At 47.1% G+C, this 12,637-nt stretch overlaps 1 protein-coding gene across 2 annotated transcripts in view; it reads right to left on the bottom strand.

The window, feature by feature from the left end:
* LOC111846167 (IQ motif and SEC7 domain-containing protein 3-like) overlaps positions 1-12,637 on the bottom strand; it is a 60,794-nt gene that overhangs the window by 45,471 nt on the left and 2,686 nt on the right. For both annotated transcript variants that reach the window (XM_023816111.2, XM_023816112.2), the window contains exon 2: positions 3,397-3,471. In XM_023816111.2, coding sequence (XP_023671879.2) covers positions 3,397-3,471 — 75 coding nt within the window. The remainder of the gene's footprint in view (positions 1-3,396; positions 3,472-12,637) is intronic.

Raw genomic sequence — 12,637 nt, 5'->3', positions numbered from 1 at the left:
TGTACTGGTTATCACTGACCACTTCACTAAGTCAGCACATGCTTTTCAGCCAGGACCAGACAGCAAAGTATATGGCCAGGAAGCTCTGGGATAATTTCTTATGTATTTATGGCTTCCACCAGCCCAAACACTTGGACCAGGGAGCCAACTTTCAGTTATTCCCAGAGCTCCTGTATTTGAGTGGTGTGTGCAAGTCTAGAACTTCCCCCTACCATCCTATGGGGAATGGAGAAGCAGAGAGGTTCAGCTGCACCTTGGGTAACATGTTAAGATAGTTGCCTCCGAAAGCCAAGCAGAAGTGGCTGCAAATGATCCGGAAAATGACCTTTGTTTGTAATTGCATTGCACACAAGACCACAGGCTTTCCAATATTCTACTTGACGTTTGGAAGAGACCCAAGGTTGCTTGTTGACCACCTGTTCAAAAACGTGCTCCATGATAAGAATGTGTGTGACTAAGAGCTATGTTAAGTCTCTAGTGACTTAACTCCTGGCCCAGAAGAACAGCACTGCTGAGCAAGTGCAATAGTCTGACCAGTATAAGGGAGCTAAAGCAGTTCCTCTCTTGCCGGGGGATCGAGTGCTGGGGGAATTCAAGGCAAGCGCAAGCTTGCAGACAAGTGGGAGCCTGTAATTTGGACAGTAGTGCCATCAAAGCCTGCATTCTGCATCTAGAAGATTAGGGACCAAGAAGGCAAAGAGCAAGCGGCACCACGATCTTCTACCTCAGGTGAACTTCTTGCCCCTTGGTGTGGTGCAGGCCTCCCTCGACTGTGCTTGATCTCTTGTCTCTGTCTGACTTTCCTGACACGGTCTTGTCAGTGGTGGATACTGCTGCTGCAACTGCTGGTCCCTCTCTGACCAACCTCTCCCAGGTTAATGGCAGTGATCGCACTGCATCTTGGATTGGGGATATATACTGCATATATATATATATACACTACATGATACAAATGTTGTATTATGTGACCAATTTTTTATTACATTTTGTTCCTGAAATCCACCCTGAATCCACCTTCTGCTGCGATCAAAGGTAATACCCCAAATTTGAATCAAAGGTATCCCAATCCTACAAAAGGTTTTTAAACAACACATATCGAAGATTTGATCCAGATGAAAACCAAGATTGGATTATGTGACCTAATACATTTCATAATTTCAGAATCCTTTTTTTTCTTCTTTTGAACGACCCATTTTCAAGATTTGATCCAATCCAATAGCCGAAATCTAATCAGATTACTTCTGAGCAACGGGGCCCTTCTGACCGAATGTGAGGTCTGAAGATGATCAGTTGAATGAACATGAGGGTGGATGATCATCTGTTGATTGAATGTCAGGTCGGAAGATGACGGAAGAGCAGCAAAACGACATTAGTGAGACATGGTGCAGTGTAGAGTCCTGTTCTGAGACCCTAAGCCTCTGATAAACAGTTTACAATTATATGAAATTATAAATAATCAAAAGCAGAACAAAACACAAGCTGAGACAGCTGCCCATCTCAGACATACGACTAGCCTTTTAATCTGTGACGCTGTCACAATGGGCTTCGTCCCGGCTTTGTGTCCTGGCTTGGTTATCTCGCCTGATGCGGAGCACATAGAAATGTAAATATCCTTCTGGAATAAACTGCCCGGATGCTTAGCAACACCAATCATATTCGTTACTTTTGCTAAGCTGATCGGGTCTCGTGGCACAGACTGACGGCCCCTCCCCCTCTGCCCTGCACTGCCAGGTTTATAATTAATGTTCCCTTTGTTCATGTTTTACTCTTTGCTCTTCAGAAGGTGGTCGGTCTGAACCCTTTAATAAAATACTCCCATCGCTATTGAAAAGTAGCGAGCAGATAATCGCTTGCAGGCACCTGCAACGAAAGCCATTCATTCAGGAACCACTAATCATCCCTTGCTCAAATAATGGCCCCGTTAACTTGTATGGATACAGTTTGATTGTTCAGTCTGGATTTCAATGCAGAGAAACAGCCACTGAGAGACAGCACTCGTCCAAACCGCTCCTCTCGCCGTGCTACACGTGATAAACACACAACCATGTCACCCTGCTGTCACAAGTGCTTCTCCTTACATCACACTGCAGTTTTTTTTAACACTTTTACTGGTGTCTAAAAAATGAGACCATGCTCCGGCAAATCCAGGGCTCAGTGCTGCCTTAGAGTGGCTGCAATATCTGCTTCACCATATTATGCAGCACGCAGAATCTCTGTTGTGGTGAGCAGATGCACAACTATCGTTCTCGTTCAGCACCCCTGTGTCACTCTCTGCAGCCCTCACTTCCGTTATCATTTCATTGTTTAGCAGATGTGTTTCCCTGCCATGCGTAGCTGCTTGTGTGCTGCAGGGCAGTGGCATTTGTAGCTGCTTGTGGGCTGCAGGGCAGCAGTATGCGTAGCTGCTTGTGTGCTGCAGGGCAGCGGTATGCGTAGCTGCTTGTGTGCTGCAGGGCAGCAGTATGCGTAGCTGCTTGTGTGCTGCAGGGCAGCGGTATGCGTAGCTGCTTGTGTGCTGCAGGGCAGCGGTATGCGTAGCTGCTTGTGTGCTGCAGGGCAGCGGTATGCGTAGCTGCTTGTGTGCTGCAGGGCAGCAGTATGCGTAGCTGCTTGTGTGCTGCAGGGCAGCGGTATGCGTAGCTGCTTGTGTGCTGCAGGGCAGCAGTATGCGTAGCTGCTTGTGTGCTGCAGGGCAGCGGTATGCGTAGCTGCTTGTGTGCTGCAGGGCAGCGGTACACCTGGAGCCTTTCCCAGGAGGCACTGGGGACCAGGAGCAGGATTCCAGAACATCACAGGACACAGAGACATCGAAAGAGCTCGATTCATCATAACGACCTGCTTCTGAACTGTGGGAAAACCTGAGTACATTGTAGAAACTCGTGCAAATACATGGAGGACATCCAGACTGCACACACACAACGGCAGGAATCAGACCAGGACCCTGACAGGCCACAGCGCCTCTCAGTGACCAGCGCACTGCAGGCAGGTCTCACACAGATCCGCATTTTGTATTAGAACTACAGGGCTAGACATTCACTCAAGCCATTTAGATCGATTTCTTTGCTCTGTGATGCACTTTTTTGGAACCTACAGTCTTCTACACCAGCATAATACCTCATCTTGCCTTCTGTATCAATGAAAATAGGACATAGTCCAGTTATGATTGTGGACTTGTTAGGGTTAGGCTGAGGAGTCTATAGTTATAAACAGTGACAGGGAAGATCCGGCACCAAAGACAAGCCACCAAAGGTCCAGAACAGGCCACCGAGGATCGGGAACAGGCCACTAAATATCTACAATCATTCCCACGTGAAAACAAGATGGCCGTGCCTCTGCTGACAGAGCTCAGATAAACAAATCCGAAATAAGAGTGGTGCCTGGAGGCACAGAACGTACCGGGTAGAGCTGGGAGGTTCTGCTTCAGGCGCGTCAGGAGCAGGGCAACAGAACTGGTGGAGGACGGTCTGGTTCCTGTGTGACAGAGGGTGGGAAACGATTGTGAATTACACAGGATCCATCTAAAGAGGACATGTTTAATACAGCCCTCACTTTTGACAAGAATCATCCTGTTAACAAGAGCAGGCACAAAAAGCCCGGACTGGGATTGGCCTAAAACTTCTTTGTTCCTCAGCTCATGGCAGCATTTTCAAAGACAACTTTTTAGTGCTAACAGTCACATGCTAGCAGCGAACTCCAGCCAGGCAAAATGGAGAAACCAAATTAGAACCATATAAATGAGCATGAATACCAGGCACACTAAGTAGCATTGTCATAGCACAAGAGTGCCAAGCAGGAAGGCGGCCAACCCAGGCCCACCGACAAACAGCCAGCTGGATTTCATTCTTTGTCCTTCATGGTCATGAAAAGTACTAGGGTGCTGAAGAAAGCGCTGGGATTATCAATGTTATTGTTACGATTAGGTTGTATCCTGGCAACCAAATAGACGGTTATTCTAGAAAGTTCTGTATGCTGTGTGCTGTCTGGGTCTTCACATTTCCCACTGACACATTCACCGTTGTGATGTCACCGGTTAGGCTACTTAAAATTAATAGTTGTTGTGGCGTTGTCTAATTGCACTGGATAGAATCCAAATACTGACAGGTGAGAATATAAATCAGGAAAGGTAGTAATACTCCAGCTAAATTTATAAGTATTATGTAAATTATAAATAGTAATCCATTCCTGAGAGCCATCAATCATCTCACTAGACCTCACTTGGTAATTTCTCCCCAATTGTGTCTCACTGCTGAACAAGGTAATAAAAAACAATGTTGAATTGGTATCATTGTGTCATTTCTATCTTCAAGGCAGCACATTATTAATACTTTTTAAGCAAAGCACAGAAGGTAGAACAAACTATAACCCCCCCTCCCCCCGATATGCCATTTCCCCCCCTCGTTCACTCTTTTCACAGATCTCCTGCCTATGACAGGCTGAACTGGACGGGGAGGAATTAGCAGGATTATTCAGTGTCACGGATACATCAGAAACAGACAGTGTCCCCACAGGAGAAAGAAAAGCGGAATCTGCTACAGAGTCGGCCCCCATTCTCCCCTTCCCCCTTAGCCTGCCCTCCCCCTCCTTATCCTGCAGCTGAGTAACCAAGACAGAGCTTCGTCTGAGCAGAACGGAGACTTTGAGGCATGGAGGCCATGTAACATTGTGGTGACGAGTCGGGCTTTTACAGCGAGAACCGTGTAGTGACACAGATATTAGTCAGAGCTGGAGATGGAGTCTTTCAGAGCCAGTAAAATGGCTGCTGCTGTCTCATCAAACCAAGACCCACTGCCTGCCAAGTGCAGCGAGATGGCAGCCATTACTATTAGTGATGATGATGTTTAATTACACGTATAGAGCATCTCCTTCAATGAGAATGCAGAAATTCTCTCTTCTTGAGATATTTTTATGCTCATCACAGAAATGCAGGAAACACACAGCTAAAGATGACTGAACTGGCAGCATAAATCCTGATGTGGAAAAGTCAGGCCTCCCTGCATCTGACTGATGTCTCAAACACAGGAGGACGCACTGGCTGTCCCAACAGTTACTTTAATGAATGGTCAGGAACTGAGGTGTCCAGCAGTGAACAACCTGTAGCCGTCATGGACTCAGGACTGCAGCTTTTAACTGCCCTCTGAATGTCATTTTTACGTGCTGCTGTCTGCTGCTGTGGTTTGGAAGCACTGCCCTCACATCTCCGAGGTTTGGTGTTCATCCTGCTCCTGAGTCTGTGTGTAGCGTTTCCATATTTTCATAATGTTTGTGGGAGTTTCTTCTCCCAGAGATCAAAATCACGGAGATATTAGAACTTGGGCACTTCGATGAACTATCTAGAATACCTTTAATGTGTCATGTGATGGACTGGTATTCTCAGTGCATTCTGGGATTGGCTCCAGGCGCACTGTAGCGTGGGACAGCATCTGTGGTTACAGAAGATGGATGGATGTACTTCTGAATGTGAACAAAGGAAAAATCACAGCCAATGTTGGCTACATGAAGGCATTACCCTGAAGGGCTGGAACACATTTCTAAGGATATAAATGAGAGAAATGGCCAGGTATGTGTCCATCTCCCAGCATCCGATCCTCAAGGTCCAATATTTTTTCATCCGTCGCTCTTGTTCTTTCACCCTTATTTGGGAAACGCGGTCATGGGCCTGTTTGTCATGGCAACCCAGACGAGCCTCTTCCACGTGCCGAGAGACTCTGTGACGGCAGACAATCGCAGGTTGAACGACAAAACGTGGAGTCCAAAGCGAATAAAGAGCGAGCCAAAGTGGCAGATCAAAGGTCTTGTTTCGCGTCCAAATACTCCCAGGTGATTCTGCCAGCATCAATCAGGTGACCGTGATTTACACTTCCAAAAACACACTAACCAGTGTAAAATTCAAATAGCAAATCATATCATTAGGGGGATGAAGTGCAACCTGGACAATGCGCATGTAACAGACAGCCCTCTTGTTTACATCACAAGTACACTATCCATACCCCCACCTCCTCGAGCGTGAGAATCGGCCAGTACACTATCCATACCCCCACCTCCTCGAGCGTGAGAATCGGCCAGTACACTATCCATACCCCCACCTCAGTGAATAACACGCTGGGTGCCCTTCAGTGGAGCTGCATTGTTCTGGTTGACGTGAATTAAGCACGGCCAGCCTCGAGAACCGGGCTTTCCGGTCCGTACCCTCCACTGAGAAAGTAAGTCCAATTACACTCGGGTCGTCAAGTCCTAACTTTGACAAATGGGTCGTCACTGTTTCAATGGACCAGCCACTCTACTCACATAGAGGAGAACATGCATTTGTTCGCAGTTGATTCTGTGGCAATGTGTTTTATTTTACCCCAAGTCTTTGCACGGTAGCACCTGTGGTGGATGGGGGGCGCTGTGTGGCTCAGTGGATTGGCAGAGTGGTCTTACCGTTGGGCTCCGGCGCAAGGCCCCTAACCGGCAACTGCGAGGACTGTCTGACCCAGCTCTCACAATAAATGTGTATTGCTTTGGAGAAAAGTGTCTGTTAAATAAATTAAATGTAACAAATGCCGTTTATCCCCAGATTGGCCATCCCTGGTCCTCACCGGCCACAGAGCGTGCTGACTTTTGCTGCATCTCCTCTCCTGAGTGCATGAGTCAGGTCACTGTCTGGATGCTGAGTATGTCACCTGCTGGTCAGATACATGCAGGACTAGACCAGCTTCAGCCAGACGCTGAGGGAAGGCGTTTTGGGATCAGACATTTGGAAAAATGAACACAGACTTTGAGTTGGTATGCAACCGAAAAATCGGCTTTGCCGCTGTACATTGTTACAATATGAGACATTCAGATACAGTCTGTTTTGTTTATGTAGCCAAAATGTAGTTATTTCATGAAGAATTCTATTACTTTCACTAACAGGCCTAATTAATACTAAAGGACAGCATGGATATATGAAGGATTAACTACATTCAGGTGGTTAATTTCTACTTCTGACCTTTATAAAATAAATGAAAGATTTAATGAAATCAAATCAGGCATGGCGAAGACACCTTAGTGATGACATCACCGGATGAGGGGGGGCACTCCTCAGGACCCGATGACAGGTGAAGGCTGTATGATCTCATCACTGGGAGATCGCAGCACCAGACCACCCACCCCCCACATTGTGCTGATATTGTGTCCCAGCCACAAGATGCCAACAAGATGGTCACAGGCTTGAATAAAATACGAGAGGTATTTCAGTGACACGTGGAGCAGATGATGGCCCTGAGGCTCCATTTACTTGTGGCTGGGCTGGTAGGCCAACCGATCCGGGTCGGGTGGGACAAAAGCACCGCCAACGTTCTTCATCCATTCACGAGAGTCAGAAAGCTTTCTCACCGCTGTTAAAAATAGCATGGAGCCTGGCTTATCTGCTACCATGGTGGCACCGTCTGTTTTCACTTCGCCTTCCTGCAGTCCGGCTGCCAGCCATCGCCTCCCCCCCCATGCCCTGGCCCCTCCTCCACTCCCCTCCCCCCCACGCCCCTGGCCCTGCAGGCGCCTGTTACCCCCCCCCCATTACCGCCAGGCTTACATAACAGCAGAGTTATGACTAAAGCCGACGTGGAGAGAATAGGAGAGCGATAGGGTGGGTGGGGGGGGGGGCAGGTTAGCGTGCGGCACGGTCATCCCTGGCGAGTCGATCACGTGACGGGCCACTCAGAACAGCCTCCATCTCTCTGCACATGTTAGCATTCTGTCCATGACCCGTCGGCACTCAGCGCCGTGTTACCGCTCTGCACAGACCCCACAAACTAACATCGCCTAACCGGCTTCTAAAGCAAGCTGCTACATATCTGTCTGTTTTCACAGTCCACTGATGTTTTTAGAGGATGCCAGAACGTTTGGGGCAATATGAATTAAGACCAGATAGTCAGAATTTCCAGCAGGATGCTCCAGAGCAATACAGAGCAAACACAGAAGGTGTCACACTGCCTGAGCCTGGGGAAACGGCGATGCGGACAGAACAACCAGGCAACACATCTGGCACAGATGTACCGCCTAGAATATTGCCCAGTATTATCCCTTTTCCATTTAAATAACACCAGGCACAGGTTCACAAAGCAACTGAACAAAACAGAGCAGGAGAGCTTGAGAGAACGGACCTGCTGTAGCTCTAACCGTGGCCCAAAGGTTCATCCTCAAGGACAAGAGAAACTAAGCAGTGACTGAGTCCCCCCAAGCCTGAGATATTTCAGCGCGAGTATATATATATTAAGTGTTTTTTTTAACAAACATGCACTTGGTAGAGCTCATCTGGGAGCTGAGCCCCGGCCCACGAACATTCACAGCTATTAAACTCCCCCCCCCAATGTGTGCAATTTTACTCAGGGGTGCTATTTTTAATTGCACCGTATTTCTTCTTGTTTCACCAGCAGTAAATGCATGCATGGTACAGTGAGAGTCACCCCCCCCCCCCCACACACCCCCCCGACTGGGCTATCACATGCGACTGCAGAGGTGACAGCCCTTCAAAGGAAGGACTGTTTATTTTTGCTCCTGATTTAATTATTGGGATGGAATTAAAACATTCTGTGACATTTGCGTAACCTGTGGTTATTTCACCGATTTCGCATCTAGACATGACTCACACCAGACTGTGGGAATCGTCGCGAAGATATTTCTGCTTCTGAGTGGGTGCTCAGAGCCGATTCGTCCAGCTCACTCCTGGGGGTGGGGGGGGGGTGGAGGATGGCTCTCTTTAAAGAAATTCTTATTTCTTATAGTTTTTGGCTCCACGTTTCATTATTTATAGCAATGCATTCAGGTCCGCTTCGGCCATCTGCTGCCAAAGACCTCCTTCTGGAAGCAGTGCTGCTCAAACAATCACGAATCATTTGGGTAGAGTAAGCGCTGTAAACACGAGCTGCTGAAATGGAGTCTGACAGGCAGCGAGACGCTTGCTGCGGCCTCAGGTGGGAGAAAACGGGGGGGGGCCTTCGCGTAGGACGTTTGTGTGGAAGCTCATTATCCCACTCTTTCACACAGAGACAGTCAGGAACCTCGCGGGATGTACCTGGGAGAAGGCGAGGCTCTCTCTGGCCACAGCACTGAGATTTACAGCCAGCAGCCTGTTAGCTGTCTTCAGACACACACCCATGTAAACACGCCTCAGGGCATTGCCTACCCATAAGACCTTTCTGCTGTCGCCGTCTGCCATTCATCAGTGGAAAGATGCTTGAATCCTGTTGAAGATTTGTCTTCACTTTTGAGTGACATTTTGACCAAAATACAAAATATGGCTCTAGAAGGAAGTTAAAACTGAAATTACATTTTGAAAATGTAATGTCTTGAAACACACTTCACCAGAGACTTCAGTAACCAGTCTGACCAGTCGTCATGTTCAGAAACCCGTAATGTTTCCAGGAGGGCTGGACTGAGATCTGAGGAAACATTAGCAGCTCAGGTTTGGGGCATGATTGCAGATTTAGGGCGGAAGAGCAAGCAAATAACACTCAGCCAACTCAAGCTCTGCAGAGACATTGAATTGTTATGGAGATTTCAGATTTAGGTTCTCAAACTGTCCACCTCCACCTTCCCGAGACGTGTGGGCGAGACATTGCTTCAGTCGGGGGTTTTGCATACAGAGGAACCCTCATGTTAACTTAGGCCCTAAATTCAAGGGCATCTCTGTGAGCCCAAATCACATTTTAAAGTAATTAAATGAAGAGAAGAAAATATGAAGAAACATTTCCTTTCTGGCTTTCAGTATTTTATTGACTTTGTTCAGCTTAAATAATGTTCTATCTTTCAACATTAATTACTGAGCTCCAGACATACAACGGCCTGAGTTCCAGCTGCCTACTGAAGCAATGTTTATGGGGAAAAGGGTAACTGGATGTGGAGAAATGCTCAGCTGTGCAGCATCGAGAATCCAGCCAATCAGACTTCAGTCATATCAGTCATAAAAAGGTCATGTGTGCCTATTGCCAGAGAGACGGCTAAGGTTGTTTCTTTCTGTCCTCTGGGTGAGAAACCTGCAGGTTGTGGCAGTTCTTCACGAGAGGGAACCTGGTGCCAAGGATCATCACTGCAGTTAAACATAATCTCTCCCGAACCTGCCACCATTACAAAATGCCTTTCCAAAAATAAGAGCAATTAAAAATGAAAGAACATAACTGGCTGGGCTACTTGGGATCAGCGTGCAACATCTTTGTAGATAATTAATCACCTGAACAAAACAAAAAAAGAGTCTGAACAAAACGGAATGCACAGACCTCTCATTCACTGCTAGTCTCAGGTCATGGTGAGTAAACAATCATAGGCACTGAAAGCCCATTGATCGCCGATCCCTGTCACTGTGCCATTCTGTCAGGGCCCTCCTATGATGCGTAGATTCTCATATCCAGCGCCTCCTGTCTCCCTCTGATGGTTTAGAGATCTGAACACCACTATGCTGTGTGTTCACATCTCATCAGCCTCAACAGACAGACTCTCTTCTGGATCAGAACCCTAAATCATATTACATTTTATTATATAGTAGACACTTTTATCCAAAATGATGTACAATTGTGAAAGCAGAGAGAGCCAGGCCTTGGAGTGCCTGGGGATTAAGGGTCTTGCTCAAGGGTCCAAAAGTGACATCACTATGCAGACCCTGGGATTTGACCTAGCAATCTTCCGATTACAAGCACAGCATCCTAACCTGCTGAAATACACATCGCCTCCAGAACCACATACAGTGCTGCAAGTAGGTCATGTGGTCCAACAAGCTCATGTCTTAATGTTTTGTGGGTCATCAGAACCCAGATCCTGACTTCTAACTTCTTCCACTGATTCAAGAGTCCATTGTCATTAGTGCTGTAAACAGCCAGTTACTGTATAGCAAGAAAATCTCACTCTCCCTGTCCTTCTTACTCCCTCTTTGCAAAAAATGTAACACAAATCACAAATTAAAGTGCTTCACTAAGACAATAAATACAAGTACACGTATGATAATAAATACATAAGCACAGTGCCATATAAACATATACTGCAGTGCCATATAAACATATACTGCAGTGCCATATAAACATATACTGCAGTGCCATATACACATATACTGCAGTGCCATATAAACATATACTACAGTGCCATATAAACATATACTGCAGTGCCATATAAACATATACTGCAGTGCCATATACACATATACTGCAGTGCCATATAAACATATACTGCAGTGCCATATACACATATACTGCAGTGCCATATAAACATATACTGCAGTGCCATATAAACATATACTGCAGTACAATGTAAACATGATGCAAATATTGTAAGTATTACAAAGGAACAGATAACAAGAAGCAGCAGGACTGCTAACTGTGCTCAGCTGGCTGGAGTGAGATTTCCAACTCGAGAGTCTGCACACACATACACACACAAACACACACACACACACGCACATGCGTTTACATGTATGTCACAGTTTTATTACCTTGTAAATAGTCTGTAGGGTTTGCAAAACTCCCCCAACGCTTTTGATATAGCTGATGTGCTCATGAGGGATTTACAAACAAGCCTGGCTTATACAGTCACCATTGCACGCTCTTCCAGATCCACAGGAACATCTGCGGATGATCACCGGCGATCAGAGGTGGACATTTCAGGTCCAGAAAGTAAAATTCCAAACCAGGATTTCATTTCAACCAACCAGTTGAGCATAAAGAGTCACAGTCATAGAGTACTCAACTGGTTGGTTGACATGAAATCCTGGTTTGGATTTTTACTTTCTGGACCTGAAATGTCCACCTCTGCCGGCGATAATGATGATGATCAAACACCAGCAGGCCTGTCGTCCATTTCATAGTTCAGAAGCAACGTGCAGCCAGATTAATGTAATGTTCACATGGAAACGAGAGATAGTGTTTTCACAAGAACCCCGTCAGTGTTAAATGAGCTCTGTAGTACTATCAGAAAAAGAGCATGGCGTGGGAATCCCATCAGAATTGACAAATCAGGTTATGAAACGCCTTGGGTCTCCCCCATTCAGCAGAAACAGCCCACATCCACCGCTGTTCGGGAGCCGAACACCCCCCAAGCTGGAGCCCACATCCACCGCTGTTCGGGAGCCGAACACCCCCCAAGCTGGAGCCCACATCCACCGCTGTTCGGGAGCCGAACACCCCCCAAGCTGGAGCCCACATCCACCGCTGTTCGGGAGCCGAACACCCCTCAAGCTGGAGCCCACATCCACCGCTGTTCGGGAGCTGAACACCCCTCAAGCTGGAGCCCACATCCACCACTGTTCGGGAGCTGAACACCCCTCAAGCTGGAGCCCACATCCACCACTGTTTGGGAGCTGAACACCCCCCAAGCTGGAGCCCACATCCACCGCTGTTCGGGAGCTGAACACCCCCCAAGCTGGAGCCCACATCCACCGCTGTTCGGGAGCTGAACACCCCTCAAGCTGGAGCCCACATCCACCGCTGTTCGGGAGCTGAACACCCCCCAAGCTGGATCGCCTGTTACTGCAGTCGGCACATAACCATCACTTTATAGGAGACTCTTAGCTAATAATTCTTACCAAACTGCTACAGTGTTTATCTGCAGGCTGTTTAGCAATCTGTTCATCAATAAAACTTTTAATATGCCAGCAGAAAAAACAGCCATTAAGTATTAACTATGGCATGGATTG

This window comes from Paramormyrops kingsleyae, chromosome 3 (assembly GCF_048594095.1).
Source record: "Paramormyrops kingsleyae isolate MSU_618 chromosome 3, PKINGS_0.4, whole genome shotgun sequence".
Lineage (NCBI taxonomy): Eukaryota > Metazoa > Chordata > Actinopteri > Osteoglossiformes > Mormyridae > Paramormyrops > Paramormyrops kingsleyae.
This window is presented reverse-complemented; position numbering and strand designations above follow the sequence as displayed.